The sequence below is a fragment of the Cygnus olor genome, chromosome 20 (assembly GCF_009769625.2).
Source record: "Cygnus olor isolate bCygOlo1 chromosome 20, bCygOlo1.pri.v2, whole genome shotgun sequence".
NCBI classification, from domain to species: Eukaryota; Metazoa; Chordata; class Aves; order Anseriformes; family Anatidae; genus Cygnus; species Cygnus olor.
In genome coordinates, this window is record NC_049188.1 from 6989359 (window position 1) to 7011384 (window position 22026).

General features: G+C 58.0%; 1 protein-coding gene across 5 annotated transcripts; it reads right to left on the reverse strand.

Moving 5' to 3' along the window:
* Window positions 1-2002: 2002 nt before the first annotated feature.
* Window positions 2003-21381, reverse strand: FLOT2 (flotillin 2). 5 transcript variants are annotated; one of them, XM_040533103.1, is made up of 11 exons: window positions 21264-21365; window positions 14543-14624; window positions 10309-10399; window positions 6293-6416; window positions 5725-5843; window positions 5237-5350; window positions 5023-5142; window positions 4390-4604; window positions 4022-4205; window positions 3742-3891; window positions 2003-3583 (listed from the first exon to the last, which is right to left on the reverse strand). In XM_040533103.1, exons 1-11 carry the CDS (start codon window positions 21310-21312, stop codon window positions 3545-3547), a joined length of 1287 nt encoding a protein of 428 aa, XP_040389037.1. In that variant the 5' UTR covers window positions 21313-21365; the 3' UTR covers window positions 2003-3544. The 5 variants fall into 5 exon arrangements, with proteins under 5 accessions (XP_040389037.1, XP_040389038.1, XP_040389040.1 ...); XM_040533104.1 differs by lacking the exon at window positions 10309-10399 and adding an exon at window positions 12147-12237 and having other exon boundaries at window positions 21264-21353; XM_040533106.1 differs by lacking the exon at window positions 10309-10399 and having other exon boundaries at window positions 21264-21381.
* Window positions 21382-22026: the final 645 nt, after the last annotated feature.

Below are 22026 nucleotides of genomic sequence, written 5' to 3' on the forward strand. Positions count from 1 at the left end.
CCCCCCCCCCATCCTCCATCCCTGGCCTGTGCACCCCTAAACTGGGAGCTACTGGCTGCAAACTGGTGCCCAGTGGGTGGGCTCTGGGTGTTGGGGGTGGCAGCCCCAGGGGGACAGGGGTGCTAGGCCACCCCCCAGCCATGCGTGGCCTGCCAAGAGCCGTGTCCCCGTGTCACATATGGTTCCCCAAGGGATGGGTCCCCCGGCCACGTGTCCCCAAGAGGGCTGTGTCACCTCACTGTGCAGGACTGTGGCCGTACGTGTCCCCTGGCCATGCGTGTCCCCAAACCCCACCTGTGCGTGGCTCTGGTCATACGTGTCCCCTGGCCACGCGTGTCCCCACAGGGCCGCATCCTGCAGCCAGCGCCGTGCTGCCGTGCCCGGGTGTTTGTGCCAGCAGGGCAGGGACGCGCTGGCATTCCTGGAAGCCACCTGCGGGGACACGATAAGTCCCCGCCTGCGTGGGCACCCCGATAAGCAGCCGTGGCTGGCTGCTGGGGACCCTGCCCTGGGGCGTGAGGTGTCCCCCAGACCTGCTGTCCCCCCTGTGTGGTGACAGGAACGGGGGCGGCGTCACCTGTGCTGCCCCCAGCATGGCCAGGCCCTGGAAGGAGGTGGCACTGGCCTGTCCCCAGGCAGCACGAGGACACCAGGACTTGGGGACAACAAGGAACCGTCCCCTGCTCTCTTTGCCCCTCGCTGTGACCCAGGGGTCCTGGGGGAGCTGTAGGGCTCCCCAGACCGTAGCACAGGCACCCCAGCACCCAGAGCTTCACCAAAGTGTCCCCAAGTGTCCCCATCCCTGCCAGCCCCACTGCTCGCTCAGCACCTGTGGCACTTGGGGACAGCCCTGCCCCACGTCCCTGCTCCCCGCAGCACCAAGCGGGGCCAAGGGGTCCCGAGCAGCCCCCAGGCCGGCACTGCGGAGCTGATGAGGGGACCCTGGGTGCCACAACCCTCCCCCCCACCCACGCCGCCATGGTGCTCAGGGCAGCGCCTGGCTGCAGATAAGGAGCCACGGAGCCGTCCCCACCCGCCCTATCGGCAGAGCCACCCCGATGGGGGGTGTGGGACGGGGGCCAGCCCGTGCCCCTGCCAAGCCCCTGGGGGGACACAGAGGGGCTGGGGGCATGAGGGGGCTGCGGTTGCCCCACAGGAGGCAGCAGGACAGAGCCCCCGTTGCTGGCTGTCACTGTCCCCATCGGCGTGCTAAAGAGGACAGAGCCACCCTGCTGTCCCCCAGCACAGTGGGTGCCACGGGACAGAGAATCACAGAATATTTTGGGTCAGGAGGGACACTTAAAGGCCACCGGGTCCAAGCCCCGTGCCATGGGCAGGGACAAGGACACCGTTCACTCAGCCATGTTCCCCCAAGACCTGTCTAACCAGGCCTTGAGCACTTCCAGGGATGGGGCACGAACATCTCCGAGGGTCCCGTCCCTGTCCCTCACCACCAAAAATGCCTTCCTTACATCCCATCAAACCCACCCTGCTGCAGTTTAAAACCATTGTCCCTTGTCCCCTCCCCACAGGCCCTGGTGAAAGTTTTCCTCCATTTTCCTCACAAGGCCCCGTGGGCAAGGCCTGGCCAGGGCCCGCGCTGCTCAGGGACACTGGGGACAGCGGTGGTGGGAGCTGCTGGGGACAGAGGGGGCCTTGTGGTGTCCCCACAGCACTCAGCTCCACGGGGTAACAGTGGTGACGTGGATGGAGCGGTGCAGGAGCAGGATGAGGCCCAAGGCCCATCTAGAGCAGCCCTGGGGATGGGACAAGGAGGCCATGGGGAGACGGTGATGGCGGAGAGGCCCCGAGCTCCGCAGGGGCACCGTGAACTGGGACCACGATCCCCGATATCAGCAGGAACACCCTGCCTGAGCAGGGTCCCGCAGCACCCGAGCAGCCCACGCCAGCTGCCAGGAGGGTGAAGCCTCCGGTGCTGCCCCAGGCCCAGGGACGTGGCAGCAGGGGGACGGGGACAGGAGACGCAAGCCGAGAGCCAGGGCACGTGGTGACAAGGCTTTTATTATCGTACAGCAGTGACACGTCGCAGGCATGCACACGCACATGCAGATAGGGCGCCCTGCCCGGCACGCCCGCCGGTGAGCGCCAGATCTGGGCCGGCGGCCCCGCGGCGCCAGCACGAGCCAGGGGCTGATAAGGCTGAGCCCCCCCGCCCCAGGGACAGGGAGGGGACAGGGTGCTGCTGGCCCTGCAGCACCCCCAGCCCCGCAGCAGGTCACCCCCAGCAAAGGGACTGGCCAGTACCTGTGGCACCACTGGGGCAGGGGTCCCCGCACCCCACAGCCACCCTGCCATAAATCGGGGTGTCACCGAGCCGCGGGGGAAGCAGTCTGTGCAGGGACAGATGGGATTTTATGGACACGTTTGTCTGCTACAACCACACCGAGCACAGGCAGCGAGACGGATGGGGAGGGGGCAAGGGGCAGTGGCAGGCCTCAGGGGGCTGGCACTATGGGGACGCACAGGGAACAGCCTTTTTCACACTGTCACCAGGGACAGCAAAGCCACTGGCCTTAAGACACCAGAGGACAGAGCTTTTGGGGACAAGGGGTTTTGCAGGAGCACTGGTCCCCAGGCCAACTGTAGGGGCTGTGGTACCAGAGGGGGAATGTCCTCACTGCAGTGCACGAGATACACGGTGGCACTTGGGGACAGCAGCCTGAGCAGTTCTGCCTCCCTTCCAGGATGGAGCAGCTTTGGCACCATGCTACTTTTTGGGATTCTTGCAGGGCTGGGAGGGGATTCAGACCACCCCCGGCCTGCCTGGCCCTGCAGCACGGCCACCCTGCAGGGGTCCCTGAGCTGGGGAACCTTTGTGTCCCCTGCTGGGGAAGGGGCACGGCAGCTGAGGGAGCTGGCTCAGGGCTGAGCAAGATCCCAGGAGGAAAATCCCTGAGGGAAGGCAGCGGGGGAGCGGGCACCGTCCCCTGGCAGTGCCCCAGTGCCACCCTATCCGGGGTGTGACTGCCACCTCCGGGGAGCCCTGCCCAGGCAGGACATGGCACGCTGGGCCGGGCTGCTGGCACAGCAGAGCCCGCGCGGGCGAAACAAACAAAGCTAGACATAAAAACAGCTCGTGGGCAGCAGCAGGGGTCGGGGCAGTGCCCGGGAGGGTCGCTGTGGGAGGGCAGGGAGCCCAGGGGAGGGCCTGGCTGTTCTCTTCCTACAGCTCCAGACATCCTGCCGAGCCTCTGCTGCGAGCTCGGGGTGGCCACCCGAGGACAGAGAACAGCGAGGCAGCACCGGGACTGCAGCACCAGACGAGCTGCCAGGAGTAACTGCGGGTCGGGGCCAAACGACGGCCAGATACAATACACAGTTAGTTACAAAATAAATCTCCTCCCACCCTTTGTAAGAAAAAAAGAGTGGCTGACTGAGCATGCATCCTTCTGGCCCTACAAAATAAGGCACCAGAGCTTAAAAACGAAACTCCGATTGTCTTTGATATAAAAGGAATTCCCAAGTGTTGAAGGCAGTTGATGTCGAGTGCACAACGGGGAGGGGTCTTCACTAGCTTTGGGTCTCATGCCTGGGCCCCGGTGGCTTTCTGGATCAGGGGAATCTGTAGGAGGGGAAGAGAGAAGGTGTTAGGGCTGGTGGAGAGGAGGCTGCAGCTGAGCAGGACTGGGGCAAGAGGCTCCCCAGAAGCCTAAACAATTTAGGGCGAGTCCCAGCACCCCAAAAGCCGCAGGGTTTGCCAGCTGCTGGTGCCTGGCTCACCTTCGTGAGGTCCACGCCGGTGATGGCACGCACGGAGGCGGGGATCTCGGCAAGCAGGCGGTTCACCTCGGATGTCACGTTGCTGCTCTCCCCGCTGAGAACAACGATCTCGTCCACTTTGGAGAGGGGAGCAGCCACTTTGGCCGCAATCTGGGGAAGGAAGGAGCGTGTGACGAGCACGGAGCCAAGGAGCCACAGGGCGAGGACCCTGTGTGCATGTTCCCAGCCCGGGAACTCGCCGCCTCTCGCCCGGAGCAGGGGAGAGCCGCCCCCTCCTCACCTCAGGCAGCGCGTCCAGCACCAGCGCCAGCTGGGCGGCCTCCCCGTAGCGCTGGAGAGCTTCGGCCTTCAGCTTCATCCTCTCGGCTTCTGCCATCCCGATGGCCTCAATCACAAAGGCCTCCGCTTCTCCCATCTTGCGGATCTTTTCTGCCTCTGCCTGAGCCATAAGGACTTGCCTCACCCTGGAGAGGGAAAGCCAAGCCCTCCAGCAGCCGAGACCCCAAAATCCCACCCAGCTGCCCTCCCTCCGTTAGCGCTGTGCCTCCCCTCCAGAAGCAGCCTCAGCGCTTTGCTCCCACCCCACCCTGACCCAGCACCCAGCCGGGGACAGGATCAGACCCTCCGACCAGGTCGGGGCTCACTCACTTCTCTCCCTCGGCGATCTGCTGGATGCGGTAGGCTTCGGCCTCGGCCGGCCGCTTCACGGTGGCGATCAGCTCCTTCTCCTTCCGGATGATCTCTTTCTCTTCGACATCAATCTGCTTCTTGCGCTGCACCACCTCGATCTCAATTTCCTCCTGGCGGATCTTCTGCTGCTCCCGGGCGCTCTGGAGCTCGTAGGCCAGCTGGGCCTCCGCAGTCTGCAGGCAGGAGAGGGGAGAAAAGGGGTCTTGGCCGTGACCTCCTGGGCGCAGACATAAGGACCCTAGGCAGGCTCTGAAACCAGAGGTGGCTCCTGCTGTGAACCAGGCCTCCACCCAGGGAGGATGTCCCAGTCCCCAGTGCTGCACTCGGGGTCCTTCTCTGTGTGCTATTATTTGAGCACAGCCAGCTCTGGGTTCAGCTTGGGTGACCCTCCCCATCCTTCCATCTCCTCCTAGTCCCACCTAACCATTGCAAACATGGCAGGAGGGGAATCTGCTGCAAGGAGCACACACAGAAACATGTGCTCTCCATCTCTACCTCTGCTAACACACGGGGGAGGAAGCTGGAAAGCCCCAGAGCTACCAAGGCCACCACAAACCAGGGAACAGCAGTGGGCTGTCGGATACCTCTCACCTTAATGTTGACCTCCTCGGTGAAGGCAGCTTTCTGCAATTCAAAAGCACGCCTGGAATCTGCTATTTTGGTATCTGCCATGAACTTGACATCCAGCATTTCCTTCTTGCACTCTGCCTCCTGTGGAGAGCAAACAGAGAGCAGAGCTCAAGAGCGTGCAGCTGGACTGCAACAGGCAGCTCCGGGGAAGCTCAGCACGTCTCTCTGGACTCACCCGAATGCCAGCGTCTCGCTCGGCTTCTGCCACCCCGATGTCCGCATCCCTTCGGACAGCCGCGGTCTGAGTCTTCCCCAGGGAGCTCAGGTAATCCACTTTATCGTAGACATCCTGGAGAGGGGGGAGATAAGCCACGGTCACTTCACATGAGCCGCTCCATCTCGCTCCCTTCCTGCTGGAGCTCACGGCAATCATTTGTTAGGGCAAGGTCGGAAGGGGCCGCGTCAGCCTGCTGTCAGCCAGACGCAGGTGTGACGGGGAGAAGTGGGCTCTCCTGACATCTCTCTGGCTCCTGGGAGGCTCGGCTATCATTAAGCAACCTCCACCAGCCCTGTTTGGGGCTTGCAGGACAGAAGCTGTCACGGAAAGCCCCGGAGGGCTGGGGCAGGCTGTCACATACAGCAGTGGAGCCAGGGCCAGGCTCTGCTCCTGCTTCACAGCACGGCCGGCTGCACCCCAGCCCCGTGCCCCTCACCTGGGCATACCTTGATGGTAAAGCTCAGGATCTCGATACCCATGCGACCCACGTCTGGAGCTGCCACCTCCCGCACCAGCTTGGCAAACTGGTCCCTGTCCTGGTAGATCTGCTCCACCGTCAGGGTTCCTGCAGAGGGAAGGCAGGAAAAACACTTTATTAGGAAAAAAAAAAAAAGCTGCACATAGCAGCATGGGGCTACACTCAGCAACATCCTCACTGCCCAGAACCTCTCCAACACCGAGGTCAGGCCTGGGCACAAGGGTGCGACCCTCTGCCCAGCCCTGGCAGCGCACACCGACATCTCAGAAGTGCAGCCACCACGCACAGGCTACCTGTGACCCCCGGGGACTTGGACATCTCTTACTGCAGGCACTGAAAACTCATTTATCACGACACCCAGCAGCACAGCAGGAGCTGCTGTAAGGGAGGAACCATCTAAGCTGCCACATCTGCAGGCGGCAGAGGAAGCACCCACTGTGGCCTGCCGCGGGGGCAGCGATACTGCTGGCACGGGCCAGCACGGCAGGGGGAAAGCTGCTCGAGGTGCCTTCGAGACTGCGAGAGCCCCTCCGCACCTAGGATGGAGCGCAGATGCCCCTCCAGCGTCTGTAGGACCACGTTCTTCACATCCTGCACGTTCTTCCCCAAGAACTGCTCGCAGGCCACAGCCAGGAGCTCCTTCTCCGTCATTATCTTCACCTGGAGACGGGAGACAAAAACCAAACGGGCTGAATGCGCCTCTCCGCGGCGGGACGCGCACCCAACAGCAGCAGCAGCAGCAGAAGCAGCAGTACCACCACCACCAGGCTGCCAGGCCCCCGTGCCACCGATGCTCCGAGGACCAAGCCGAGCAGTCACCATGTTGAGCCAGGTCACCGGCCCCACGGGTGGGCTCCTGCTCCCTGCTGCTGCGGACAGCCCTGCGGGCACACCTGAGCCCTCCTGAGCCAAGGCTGCAGCGTCAGCGGCCGGGGCAGGCACCTCTCCAAACCCTGACCGTGGCTCAGCATGGAGAGGTGCTCGCTGAGGCCGTCCATCCTGCAGCAGCCACGGCAGGTGGCTCTCCTGGGCCCTACGAGCCCCATCTGAAAACAACCCCACCAAAGAGCCCCAAACTACCAGTTCAGCCCCTGCACCAAAACCAGACCTAGGAGGAGAGCGCTTTCTATCGCTACCCCCGGCCAAAAGCCATTTTATTACCCTTCTCTTCCTCCTCCTTCACTAGAATTACTCTTTGTGACACAGGAAAGGCAGAGAACAAGGAAGAGTGTGGCATGCCCAAGGGACACCTTGGGAACAGGGGCTCCACTTGGTGTTCCCTGCAAGGAGAGGGGACGAGATGGCCGCAGCACACCAGGTATGGCCTGCCCATGCCTGGGAGCTCCCAGCCACATTTCGTGTGACCCCCTTCACGCATGGTGGCCAGCACCCACCTGTCCCTCTCCCTGCAATCTGTTAACGGTCCCCAGAGGTGGGCACAGCCACCTCTGCCGTGCTGTCACCTCCCATTCAGCACCAGCTGCGACAGCATCCCCAGGCTGAGATGAGCCAGGGTCTTCGGAAGGTCCTGCCGGTCCTTTTTAAAAGCAAGCTGGGTTAAAAATCCCTATGGATTTTTGAATCTCCACGCTAGGCAGTGGAGATGCAGCACAAGCCTCCGGCTCACGTTCGGAGCCCTACAGGTGCAAGCCACGGGGAGCTGCAGCCCCGCAGGGTGGCAGCTCCTGGTAGCCAGGCCCTATTGACACCAGGACGTCCGTGTGTCTGGCAGCAGGGCCCTGCCCGGCACGCAGCACCGCGGGGTGCTGAGCGAGTCCCACAGCACCCTCTCATGGAGAGATCTGGGCTGGGCGCTGCCTGCTGGCAGGGAGAAGCTCTGGCCCAGGAGAACCCGGAGGCAGGCTATGTCCTGCCCCACGGACTGCTGCTGCAAGGCATCACCCTGGCCTGGAGACCTCCAAAAGGGACCCTCCGAGGGTCTCACCGCGAGCTCTTGATGGGTTCGCGATCCGCAGACCTCATCCTGCCACCTGCGAGTCCCAACCCCTGGGGTCTCGCAGCCAAAATGCCAAACAGCCTCAGCGAGCGTGGCACTTCTGTCCTGCTCTGTCCCCGAGACCACTGGGCTCCCCCTGGGGCCCCGTCCCTGCACCACTTGGCATTTTCCACGCGAGGGGGAGTTGGGAGAGCTGCTCACCGGCTGCACCCAGGTGCTTGGGCCACGCACAAGGCTCAGCTCTCAGCAAACCTCCTGCTGCTCACACAGGAGTTTATAGACACCGAAACCGATGACACTCAGCAGCAACGGTTATGGTGTGCGTCTGCCAGCAGCCCCACCTCTCCGAACAACCCCACCTTTCGGGAGCGACAGAGGAGACAGAGCGCAGAGCGGGCACAAGGGGAGCAGGGAAGGGTCCCGCCTCTGGAACAAACCCATGCAGCGGGTTTATTTGGGTGCTGCTACACCCTGCTCAGCCCGAAGCAGCCTGGAGTCAGCTCAACGCCACGCAAACCAAAACGGGGCCGAGCAATTCGTGTTCAGCTCATTTCCAGCGTGCTCATTTTCCACCGCAACAGTCGGTACGTCTTCAAACGTCTCCGAATCGGAGAGTTTGGCTGGCATGGCAGCAGCGCCTCTACAAAACAACCCCACCTGCAGGACCAGTACCGCCCTGCCCAGCTCCAACCAGCTGCATTCCCCACAAGGGGTGAGCAGAAACAACCCAATGAGCCCGAGGCTCAGAAAATGGGGCAGAAGACAGAGCTCTGCTGGCCTGAGGCAGTGTCCCCTGCACCCCAAGCTCCCAGCCAACAGGGGAAGGAGGCCACTGGAGTGCTCCTCACTTCTGGCTTTAAAAAAGAGCATCCTTGGGAACATTCAGCACTTCTGTTATTGCAGCAAACATTTAAAAAGGTGTTTATCTGGTAGTAATTTGTTTGCTTTTTTTTTTGCACAAGCCCTTAAAATAAAAATGTTTGTCTCAAAACTTCTCCCCCTGGAATTCTGCAGAATTAAGAAAAATTCTACCCCGTACCTCCCAAACCCAACTGCCTCCAGCATGGTTTCAGCATGGTAATTCCCCACATCTCTCAATCCTAAACCTTGTAAGGTCTTTAAAATGAATGAATTGACAGCAGAAAAAAAATAAGCAAACAGTGGGAAGAAAGAATAACCTAAATGAGATGAATTTGGAGCTGCAGTTTTAATCAAGGCACCTGGTGGTCCGGCCTTCTGCCAGCATGAGCTGCCTACTTTTTGTAGGCAATGGAAGAATGCCCCAAAACTAAGCTAAAAAGGGAATGCTGCCTTCACAGAAATACCTTGCATGAACGGTGTCACCAAATACAGGACAGAAAGGACTGCAGGGTTATGAAATGTGGGTGATGGAGCCATGGGTACGTGCATTTTGCCAAGCATGCGAAGACCACTGAGGTTAGGATGACACATTCATACCTAAATGGATAGAAAGAGCTGCAAAAATGAAAACAAGGATGCTGGTTCACGCTGGCCACCAGCGAGGAAATGCCCTCAGCCCCTGGAATTATCCGAGCTGTGCTGCTCCTGTCTCAGAGGCTCCAGCAAGAGCCACCCTTGGAGCCAGGAGGAGCCCAAAGAGCTCCCGTGCTGGGGCTCCTGGCCACGGCCACATTCCCAACAGCAGCACAGCGATGGAAAGCTGATGAGCCACAGACCTTCTGCCTTGTGCAAGAATCCAAAATCTACTCCTGGCTGAGTTTACATCCTCAGCTATGCACCCAGGCAACACACAATTACTCCGCAGCGTCAGCTCAGAGCAAACCGACGAGCCTCGGGAGGACTCTGGTGCCCTACAAAGCGCTGGGTGAATTCTTTCCGATGCTCCCAAGGGCTGCAGCAGCCACAGCGCTCTTCCCGGGGGAGCCTCTTGACGCGCGTGCGATTTTGGGTACGTCACTGCAACATTCTCCTGCCAGCATCCTGCCCCAGGCACAGGGACAAGCTGTGTCGGGGCAGCACACCCCAAAGTCTGGGAAATGCAGGTGTTTAAATCACCAGCAGCATGAGCTGGATTTCACGTGTGGAGAAGGCTTGAAAGAACCAAAATTCATTTCAAGCCGGAAATTTTATATACAAATTTTATCGCCCAGAGGGACCGAGTTCTTTCTTTAAGCTTTAACTCACCGTGAAGAATTACAAGATCCGCGTGCTAATGACAGTAATAACAACCCAAAAGCAACACAACGCTCGACGCCATCTCAGGAGGGAATGGCTCGGTCCCGCGGTGTCACACAGAGCTCTGAGGGCCCCGTGGCGCACCAGCATTTCACAAAGAGATCAGTCACCACCACACACCTCGTTTGCCACGTGGACAAACGAGACGCCAGAAAAAGAGGGATGATTCTGGGGAGAGGAGAGGTCACAACCCCTTTACAACACGGGCATGCGGTGGTGTGCTGGAACCAACGAGGACAGCGTGGTGGTTTTTTTACAAACATTTCTTTCAAAGCAGTTGGCTTCTGTTCCTGGACAACAGCAACCTTTTAAGGGGGAAAAACCAGACGTAAGTTAGAGACATGCAATTCCTGAAAGGATGGTTTGGAGTTACTGTACCTGTGCCACACCTGTGACAGTTAAAGCTACCCCCTCCGCCGTCTCTACGTCCTCACACCTGGGCTGTAACGTCATTATCTCTAGGGAAATCCTGCCAAAAAACGTAAAATATTTGCACGTTTCCAGGTAACACACGCTCAGCTCTCCCCTCGCGTCTCCTGCCCCAGGCCACCTGCAGCACTCGTCGCAGGTAATGTCAGACAGGCACGGGAGGCAGCGAGGGGCCGCGTCTGTCCCTGGAGGCAGACGAGACGCTTTGGCCAATAAAAGATTTCCAAATAACGCTTACGGGTGATTTAGCAGCAGGGAAAGGCAGGGAGCCAGGCTGGCGATGGGACCGTGACCCCACAGAAATGTGGCCAGGAGCTCGCAGCTCCGGGACCCCGAAGGGCCGCCCGTGGGAGGCTGCTGTCACAGGTTTAAGAGCACAGCACGGACCCCGGGTGCGCCCACCCAGCACCACCACCCCCAGGGTAACCTTGTGCACACCCTGCTTGGCAAAACCCGCTGCTGCAAGAAGCCTCTGCCCCTGCTGGGTTGGTATTAACACAGACCTGCTTCCTCAGCCACCTCACCCTCCCTATTTTTCCTGTCCCGTTACCCAAAGACGGACGGGAGAAGCGAGTCTCCAGCTCCTTGGGGCTGTGCCTGCACAGCATCGGGCACCCCGAAGCTCATGTTGCAGCTCCAGAGCTTGCTCAGCCCCTCGAGGCGGCCCTCTGGCCGAGCCAGGCAATCTGGGGGTCACAATGTGGTAGAGCAGGAGCTGTGCCTGGCCGCAGCGGGTTCTGTTTTGGGAAGCTCAGCCCATCCATCGGGGCTGACACGCCAGCTGCAACCAGCCAGGAGCGCAGGTGGGGAGCCCCGGGGCACAGCACCCGTGTCAGTGAGCGTTAGGTCAGGCACCCGAACCACAAATCAGAGCTGGGAGGCACCAAACCCAAATCAGAGCTGGGTGCTGGGTGCACGCCGCGGAGCCGCTCGGCTGCGGGTGCTCACCCAAACCCCTGCAGGTCCGAGCCTGCCCTGGCCACGGTCCTAATTAAACTGGAACACGAGCTGGGAGCTGATCAAACACATCCCACCATCCAGGCATTTTCTGCCAGATGCTTCAATCAGCTAGTAGAGGATCTGAGCCTTCCGAAGGCCTAACCCATACCTTGATTTAATTTAAATGCTGTGCAAGTCCCAGGGAGGTCTGGTATCAGCGTTACACTGGTTTGTAGCTGCTCGGTGCTGAGCAAACACTCGTCCTCTGTGTTGCAACTCACCCAAGGTCTCCGTGCTGTACTGTTAAACGTGACAACATCCACAGCGGGCTCTGCCTCCACGTGGGGGAAGAAGGGCTCAGTTGAAACCCACAACCAAAACTAGAGAGCCGGCTACAGCTGCCGTTTCCCCACGGGTGCACGGATTTCCTTTTGAAGCGGCACAAACCCTGGCTTCCCACCTTCCCCAGAGGCTGCGCAGAGCCCAGCCTGGCCCGGCCGTGGCTCCGTGGACAAGCAGATGCCCTTCTGCCCTCCACCAGGCACAAGATGTGATCAGTGCTGCCCAGGGGAGGGTTACAGCCGGAGCAAACCTCTGCAGCGCTGTCAGAAGGAGCTGAATTTGGAATTTGCCAAGTGTGCGTCTGTCTGCATTACCCACAGACCGAGGAGCGCGCCCCGGAGCAAGTGCCGGAGAAGGGGAAGGAGAGGAGGGTACTGAGATTTGCGCTCTCCCGTTAGAAAACCATTCGTCTAGGTTATCCTGCTGCTGCTGCTGCTGCTGTTGCTGCTGCTCAAACCAGAGGCAGAAGGGTTAGACGCGATGTTAGGAAGCTGGTGGGTTATTACCTGTGCGACCCCCGTTACGTACAGTGGGACGCCCTCCGACGTCTCAATGTTCTCGCAGCGACAGAGGATGGTCATAACCTCCAAAGACAGTCTGAGCAGCGAGGAACAAGGGCAGGACAGCAAATACACAAAGCGGTTACCAGACAGTCAGACACTCATTGCAAAGGACAGGCGGGACTTTCGGGTTTCAGCTTTTCCCTGGTCCGTTTGCATTTCTCCCACTGCCCGCTCCCAGGACTGTGCAATGCTGGCCCAGACCAGCCTCCCTCACGCTGCAGGCAGCTTAAAAAGCACAGCTAGATGCTGTAACGAGGCTGGACGGGGTCTCATCGCCCCCCAAATCCCAGGTGAAGCTGAGCCATGGATCCCACCCACACTGCCACCCTGAAGTCAGCTGGAATTTTCTCTCACAGTGCTTTTCACAGACAGAAAATTCCTTTTTGTAATAGTTTAGATGCTTCTATGCCAACACGTAAGGTATGCTAGAAAAATAAAAGCACCAGGGATCTGGCTACACGTCCCTGGCTAAGGCGTCGATGAGAGAAGGTGCTTCCAAGTCCTGTCCTGAGACGCTGAATAATACCACTTGGTTCCCTGAGAGGCACGCCAGCAGGCACTGCCTCTCGGGCTTTTATTGCTGACCCCTAAACAGGGACAGGATTTTTTTTATTTTTTTCCCAATCCTCAAGGTTGCAGCAGGGTAAGAGCCCAGCTCCCTGCCAGCTCTAACCGTTCCTTTTGTTCCCAGGTCAGTGCTACCTGGCGGGATGCCGCTGACGGCGACACAACCGCCGCTGTCTCCTTGCTTGCAGCACCGGCAGCTCCAGAAAAGCTGTCCTAATTTTGGAGGAGGAAATCAGGCTCAGCTCTTCACGTTAATGCGGCAGGCTCCGTTTGTGGAGCACAGCTTATGGTATTTGGGAAAGACTCTGGTTTCCAAAGGAGAATTAAGCCCCACATCCCATGGCATGACCTGGGGGTAAAGATTTTAAAGTAAAAGATCTGTTTGGACGCTGGCAGTGCTCTCCGAGCCCCATTTGCTGGGCGATGCACGGACCTCCAGCACACGGCAGCTCGCTCCTGGCAGGCAGTTCTTTGCCCTGGACTCACCCCTTGCTGAACTTAGTAAGTCAGCCTCCTGAATACGTCTGCACCTTCTGCAAACGGCAGGTCAGGGTCCTGCACTGCTCTCTGGGCTTCTCTCACCACGAGACGAGCAGGAACAGAAACCAAAATTTGAGGATGAAGCTAGATCGAATGCACTCCTCGAGCACTGTGCCAGAGTGCCGGGCCTTTCCTTCCCCTCCCACCTTACACAAGCATCGCTAGAGACCCCGGGCCGAAGCAGGGGGTGTTAGCTGGGGTCTCTTCATGCAGCCAGCGAGCTGTCATAGCCCTCGCAGCAATCCCTCGTAGCAATCCCACGTAGCAGCCACCCGGGAGAGGACCTAGAGGCGTCGTGAGCCCGTCGCCAGCAGCAGCCAGGGCTCCCTGGAACAACGCAAGCTGGGTGACCCCGGGTGAACAGCGCCTGCGGGAGGCCATCGTCTGCAGAGCAAGGGCAGCAGCATGCTAGCTTTGTCTGCTGGTAGTGACACGGGAACAGGGAGAAGAGACGGCAAGGGCAGGCGGTAAAGGTGAACTGCAGCCGCTGGCCTTCGCTTAGTGCAGAACCCCAAAAGTCATGTCTTTAGGTTTTTCCCTATTTATTTTTTTTACATAGACAGACAAAACCTGCATCATGGAGCGAGGGAGGTGTTAGGACAGAGGCACACTTAGGGACATTCCCACAGGTCCTAAGGCCGAGGAGCTATGCCAGCAGGACAGCAGCAATAACAGCACGTTAATTCAGAGCGGTAACAAGCGGCAAGCAAAATCCACGAATGAGGAAAGGGAGAGAAAGGAAATCCCGTGGTTTTAAACAGGAACGTGGTCCGCTCTTGTGGCAACAGCAGTCAGCACACCTTTAGAAAACCAGGCTAGGGCAGCAGGAGGGGGGCAAGGGCCCGTTTGCTGTGGGCCGAGGGTTGGGGCCAGCCTGGGCAGAGCGCGGCAAATCCTCACGGTGCTCAGGGACGCACAGCACCTCTGCCCTGGGCAAGCTCAGCGCTCACAGCAGAGGAGGGCCAGAAGCTGCGTGGCTGTGGGCGACCCTCTGTTCACCACGGGCATGAGACAGGGCCCACGCTGCGCCTGCCACGGCTGTACACGGGGGAGCCTTCCTCTGAAGGGCCCGGAGGTGGTTGCAGCCGAAGGCAGAGGGCTGGGCTGATGTTCAGCCGTGGTTTCTCAGGTACTGGCCGGTCCTGTGCTCCTAAAGATCCTGCTGACAGCCCTGCTGGAATGGCTCTGCCTAGCCTGTACCCCAAACCCTCGAATAACTGAGGTCTGCTTACCTCTGGGTGTCGGTGATGCACCACCATGCCCAGGCCCAGCCTCCGTACACGTACTGCTTCACATCAGAGCCACAGCAGCCGCCTGCAGCACAAAGCACAGAGATTGAGGGATTATATACACGTGCCAAGGAAAAACCCGCACCCTAACAGTGAGGTGCAAGCTGAACAACCTCATAGCACCGAGAAAAGGGTCACCAGCTGTCCCAGCCCCTCGGAGCAGGGAGAGTACCTTGGATCGGCTGCCCTACAGCAGTGGGTGCTGCGAGGCCACCCTCCACATCCTCCTGGTGAATCCCAGCACGCTTGTGGCGTCTGATAAATAATGAACACAGAAAACTCTTCCCAGGGCCCGCAGGGAAGGGATGAGACTGTCTTGGCATGGCCCCTGTAGGCAGCCCTGGAGCTGGAGCTCCCTTGTGGCGGACACGGGGAGCCCCGCGCTCTCCTCCCCTCCGCAGCCCTTCCTTCACACAGCAATTTCCCAAAGGCAACCTTTTTGTAACTGGCTTACAAATCCAGAAAACAGTATTTGCAATAAATGAGAATGACAAACCGCAACACACAGAAAGCTGCTGGATTTCACACCAGGCTTTATTTCAGTTTTGTAAGGCAGTGTTAGCAAACAGAGCCACCGTAAGCTGTGACGCACCAGCTCTGGCATGGAAGGCCACGTAAGAAATCCATCTCCTTTCCCTCACCAGTCACCTATGCTGCAAACCGACCACCCTAAAACCTCCCAAAAAGCCAGCAGGTCAGTTGGAGGCAGGGAGAACCCTCAAGCTACCCTGCAAACACCTCCTGGTTCTGGCTCGCCCAAGTACTGCGGTGCACGAGGCTTTGACGGTCCGTCACGGAGCTGACCGTGCACAGAGCCTGGGCAGCCCCCGGATCTCCTACAAGAGGCATTTCCCACCCTGCAGGGCTCCGAGCAGGTAAGACAGAGCCAGCGTGGGGGTCTCTTGTGCTCCGCAGCACCGAGAAATATTCCCCCGTCATCTCTCGCAAGCTTCTTCTGTAGCTGGAGGGCTATGTCAGACGGGCAGGGTTACAGGAGCTGGTGCCACAGCCCCGCGAGGCAGTAACTGCAGTGCCTTCTAACGTTTCTTGGCGGACGTGAGCCCGGCCAGCTCGGCCGCCCAGCCAGGCCCTTGTTTTCCAGGAACAGGAAGGGAGGTGTTGCTGCAGCTCCGCGTGGAAAGGCGTTTGGGTCTGCGGGATCGACGTGGTCCGCTGCTACACCGCTGGGAATTGTTTCATAATAACGTCCCGAGAAAACTCCGCGCCCTCAAGCCACCGCTGTTACAAGGAAGGAACATGCCTCTGCAGACAGGTTTTTTTTTCCTTCTTCTGCAGGCAGCGCAAGGAAATGCCTCGTTTAGGATCACACCCAAAGCCAGCCCCACGCTTGCTTCCCAGGAGTGCGTAATGTCGCTACAAAGCTCTGCTTACTGAGCTACCCTGTGTGTCAAGAAGTGTTCAAGGCATAAGAAAAATGGGGAAACCTAACACATTAACCAGGGAAGGGACGCCAGCTGGTGGCTTTCACGCAGGCTGGGCGGCTGAGCTGAGCAGAGCTCGGTCCTGGTAACGCAAATCAGAGGAGCCGATCGCTGATCCCCCATTGCAGCTCTGCAGCCTCGCTTCCCAAGTCTCAGAGATCAAGTGAAGAAAAGGAACAAACAAAGTGAAACCCTTGCAAGGCTGAAGAACAAACCCTCTTGCACAATGAGATCTGGCAGGGGAGTTGCCTTTTCCAGCTATAATACGCCCACTGTTCGAGCAGCCTGGGTCCCCCAGCTACTTGGCCATCGCTTCCACGAGCAGCCACCGCGCCTCTTCTGGGGGCAGCGTGCTACAAACGGAGGATTCACGGCCTCTGCCCAGATGAAAGGGTCCCGTGTTCACGCAAGAATCCCCAGAGCCAAGAGAAAGCACATTGTCTGCTTTTTTTATGAAATCAGATTAACCATTTGAGATAAACGGAGTTCTCTGGCAAATGCAGGAAACCTGCCCTAATGGACAGCACGCAAGGGAGAAGACAAGCCCCGAGGGTTAAGGGAACACAGGGCTCAAAGCATCGAGGCCAGCCTTGCAGGACAATTTAAACTCTTGAACAATCTCTGTGTCCTTTGATCTCCCGAGGTAACCTGAGGCTTGTAACGTGGCAGGAAGCGGTGAGCGTTCAGGAAAGCAAACCGTCACAGCAGGCTGCTCGGGTGGCTGTGCTCCTTCACAGGGGCTGCCAAATGCCTAACACAGGATCAGAGAGCGATGCCGCTGCCTTCACGTGCACGAGAGCTTCCTTCTCACATCCCAGTTCAGGGCAACCTGGCACTGGAATCACCTCCTGGAGGTGGAAACAAACTGTTTGACCAAGTCGGACGGACGACGCCAGGTCGGCCGGAGCATTGGGCTTGTGCTGGGAAATGTCACGGGGTGCTAACAGCCAGGTGCAGAAAGACAAGGCCCAAATTGGTAATTGGAAACAGTTGCTGAAAAAAGGCATAAAGGAGAGGAGAGAAAAAGGCAAAGGCATATGTAAGGCATCTCATGTAATAAAGCAGTGTCTAGACCGAAATCAGCGTCTGGTTCCTAAGTCCTACCGTGAATATAAATTAGGCTTTGTCCCATTGCAGAAGTGGTGCAAGGTTAACAAGAATTTATTTAAACAGATGCAGCATTCTGAGCTGATCCATTCAATCCTTTGAGGGTCACTACAGCAGGTGAAAGCAGGTTGTGCTGGTTAGCTTGTTTTGGAGATAAACTGAATCAAAATCACTCTTTTAAACTACGAGCATCAATGTTACAGAGTGGGCTTAAAAACCTTTAGTTTCACTGATCTTCTAAACAGAAACCCAGAAGACTGAAACCACAATGGGGTCACACGACAAAACCACTGAGATGCTACCCCAGAATTCCTCCTGGAAACAAAAAGGAAAGTCCGGAGGCTATTCTGTCTGCCTCTTTTCCTGCCATCCTCTCTGAAAAGCCTCGAGGATTTAGCAAGCATCTGACAAGGGAAAGCTGGAGCTCCAGCACCTGCAAGAAGCTGAAGAATTAGCTCCTGAGAAGGAAGTCGGTGTCTCCTCGGGGGCTACAGAAACCTCTGTAGGGTTTTTGTGCTTGTGCAATCGATTGTCCTCACCTAAGCGCCGCTCTTTCACTTTGCCAAACCGCATCGTGTTTCTTTTGGGCCATTTGGGCAATCTGTTGAGTTCATTTTGAGCCTAATCCTGCTCTCCAAAGCTCTCAAATCCATTCCCAGCTCGCTGCCATCTGCAAACTCAATAAGCGCATTCTCAATTCCAGTATCCGAGCCAAAACAAGGAACTTGATAAATCCTTTCAGCTGAACAGTGAGCCACTGTTATGTTCCCTGGCAATGGTTTTCCAGTCACTCTCATATCAATTTTGTAAGATCTGAGAGCTCAGTTCCTCCTCATGCTGCAGGCCTCCTGCAGAACAGGAAGGGTTTGCAGAACTTCCAGAAGCCTTTATTTCAGGCTTTCAAAACTCATAAAAGCGCCTGTTCTCTTTTTATGGTACACTGGCTCAAAATCATGACCTCTTGCAGAAATAAGAGGGATGTGAGTGCTCAGAAAGGGTTAATTATCCCTGAGTGCTGGGGCCTGGCATGAAATGTTTACACAAACTAGAAATAAAATGCCAGCTCTTCTTTGACTTTGAAAGAGATCAAAGAGCCCCAGAGGGACTTAACTTAAAAGTTTGAGAAACTGAGCTGGATGCTATTTCTCGAGCTGACTTCTGAGAAATCACAAGCCAGCGTAAGAAGCCTCAGTAAAGGCAAGGTGTGCCACAGCTGCTGCTCTTCCTGAGACTTACCTCACCTGAGGGGGAAGGCAGATGAGCTGTACGTGGTTTATATTCATCAAATATGTGTTGGGTGTTTTCTTTCAAGCATTTCCGAGCAATATTTGTTTTGGTGTTCTCCTAGGAAATAAAGCTAGACTGACTGGGCTGTCACTTCCTGGCTTTTTTTTTTTCCTCCTCCTTTCACATCACGAACTTCAGCTGAAGCAGCCGTCTGTCCAGCCCCAAAAATGCCGTGGTCTGCACTGACTGCTCCCATAACACGTCTGCAGGTGTCCAGCTCGAAGGTGCCACCCTGCAGCCCTCGCCAGCCAGGATGGAAAATGGCCAAGATGCAGAGATGTGGGCAACGCTGCCTGCCCACGGGAGCTGCAAGACGAGCACAGCCATTAAATATTGCATCTCCTCATTATGAGGCTGTGCAGAAACGTTAGTGTCGTCTTTCAAAATGAGCAGATTGATCGTGAGCCACAAAAGCTGCTTTCACCCAGGCTGTAACCCAAAACCAGTGTCACGGATTGGAGAGAATCTATTTATCTAGTGGGAAGAGCCTGACGTCAGGATGAGCAGATATTTGCTGCTTCCCCGAACTCTCGGCTGGCTCCAGCCGTGCTCAGAGCAGTCAGGAAGGGGCCGGGCGCCCAGCAAAGACTCCCCAGGGCTTGCACCGAGCCTCACCGGCAGCTGCCAGCACCACTGCTCTTTGGCAATGCCAGAGCCACGTCCCAGAGAGACCATAATCACCTACATATGGCTCCATGGAGCATCCCTGCCACGCCTGGCCTCTGCATTTCACAAACGGATTGCCTGAGTGCAGTTTCTTAGAAGGAGAGGAGCGTTGCTCAAGAGGGGCAGGACGTGAGAGCCAGCAGGCAGCGCTGGCCCATGCCTGGGAGGCAGCTTCCCAAATAATGCCGCGAGGCTCCTGCATGCACACAGTTCCCAAGGCACAGCCAATTGCTCCTGCGGTCCTGGAGGAGCTGAGATGTGCCACAAGGAAGTGAAAAGAAAGAACACCACTCCTCAGGAACAAAAAAAAATACATGCCAGAGGAGGCACGTGACAAAACTTCCTTCAGCAGGCCCAGCTAAGTTTACAAGAAGGAAAACTTTCCACTTTGCTTCATGATTTCGAGGTGCCTTCCTGCAAAGTGAAGCTTTGCAGATAACAATCGTACGATAATTCAACACCGCAAGCCAAAAGCCTCCTGTTAACATTATTTGCTGTTGGGTTATTCTTCCCTTCCCTCCTCCCACCCCAAACCTGACCTAACGCAATCCAAATAAGTGCTGGGCCAAGAGGTCCTCTGTGTTTTTCCCCAGGGACCGCCTGAATTCCTGGAACCAGAGCTGCCCGGGGCTGCACCCTCCTGCCCCTGCCCTGGCACTCACTCTGCACGTGGGTGCTGAGGAGCCATGGGGCGGCTGCAGGGCTCTGCCACCTCCGGGCCGGTGCTCTCAGCGGACAGCAAGTGCTCACAGGCCACAGCGGAGGGCAGCCAGGTCTGGTGGAAGCACCAAACCCAGCTCTGACTCCCAGGGCCTGCCATGATTTGTGTTTTCTTCCCAGAACGTGGCTGTGTGTTGAGGAGCATCCTCGGCTCGCCGGCCACAGGAGAATGCAAGCAGATGCCACAAATTCCTGCCGGCCCATCCTGCAAGCTGTGCTTTGTAAACTTCAGAAAGGAACAGGGGTTAAACCAAGATGTTAAAACTGAATGCCATCCTGGCACGGCCCCTCAGTTCCTCCCGCTGGATGTGGCATTTCACCAAGCTGCACTGGTTTTGAAGGAGGGGTCTCTTCGGAGGGAGGCAGAGCATCAGGTCTAGATGCATGATCCCAGCTGGAAGCACAAAATTTCTTCAAGGTTTTCATGTTTTTTCCCAGCTTTGGGACTACAGACGTGCAGCAGCTGCTCACAGACCAGGAAAGCTGCAGGAAACGCCGCTGCTCCAGCCAGCTGGCGGGTGCGGTTTGTGACCCCTCAGAAGCGGTGGTCAGAGGGCACATTTGTTTCCAAAACTGCAGCCTGCTCCTGCCATCTCTTCAGAAATTCCCATAATTATCTGAGAGACAAACTGACAACAGACCAGCCGGGCTGCGGCCTGCTGGGTTTTTTGGTCCAAAAGCATGACGATGTGGTTTCACCGCAGAGCTGCGACCACAGCACCCTCTCAGCTGTCACCCACATCTCTAGGTGAGTTTAGGTTTGAGTATCACAGCTCCTGCCTCAAAGCCAGCCCAGCGGTGACAAAAAGGACGTAACGTGACCGAGGGCACACGAAGTGACACCAGCCCGGACCTAACCCCATTATTTCCTTGCACGTGGCCCCACAACAGCGGGGTACGTAGCCCTCACAGCAAGCCCTAACATCACCTTACAAGTCCTGCCTGCAGCCTGTCCCACGCCAAAGCACGGACATGCGGGATTTTATGGCTGGTTTAATTAATACCAGCCTAATTAACCGGCTCACCTGGTGGGCTTACAGCCTCAGCACCCCTGAGCAGCGCTGACACCCAGGGTGCCGGTGGCTCCTTGGCCACCCAAACCGAAGGCTGCCAGCCCCAGTTGCCATGCTGTGTCCCCACCCGCTGTCACCCACGGCGGGGGACACTGCTGCAGCCCCTGTGACAGTGCCCCCCGTCACGTCCTCCCTCGTGGGGCACCCCAACGCACCTCGTCCTCCCCTTGCACAGCCTCCCACCCTCTCAGGGACCCCCCAACCCCCCCAGGACAGGACCACCCCCCCCACACCACCTCCCCGCTGCTCCGCCACAGCCCCCCGTGGCAGGGTCCCCCCTCAAAGCCCCCTCAGGACGGGACCCCCGCAGCCACACAGACTCCCCCAAAACCCCCTCCCCGGCTCCCCCAGGACCCCCCCAGCCCGTACCTGACACCACCAGCGCCTCGTTGGGCCCCACCGTGTGGCAGTTGCCCATGGTGCCGCCGCCGGCCCCGCCGCCCGCTCCCGCAGCGCCCCGCGCCACCCCGCCCCGCCCCGCCTCGCGGCCGCCATCTTGGGAAGGTCGGGGCCCGGCGGGGGGGGCGGGGCCGGGAGCGCGGACCCGCCGCCATCTTGGGGGCAGCGGGCGTGGGGTGGGCACGGGGGGGGGGGCGTTAGTGAGAGGTGTGCAAGGCTGGGTGTGCAAGCTGCAGTATGTGTGTGCACGGCAGGGCAGGCGTTATTGTGGGGTGTGCAAGGCGGGGTGTGCAAGGCAGGCATTATATGGGGTGTGCAGGGCTGGGTGTGCAAGGCAGGCGTTATTGTGGAGTGTGCAAGGTGGGTTGTGCAAAGCAGGCGTTATTTTATGGTGTTCAAAGCTGGCTGTGCAATGCTGGGTGTGCACGGTAGGGCAGGCTTTATTGCAGGGTGTGCAAGGCAGGGTGTGCACACAAGTATTTGTACGTGTGTGCACGGCAGGGCATGCTTTATTGCACGGTACGCATGGCAGGGCAGGCTTTATTGCAGGGTGTGTTTTATTGCAGGGTGTGCACACTGCAGTATTTGTAGGCGTGTACACAGCAGGGCATGTTTTATTGCAGGGTGTGCACAGCAGGGTATGCTTTATTGCAGGGTGTGCAAGGCAGGGCATGCACACTGCAGCATTTGCATGCATGTGCAAGATGGTGTGTGCGCTGCAGAATGTGCATGT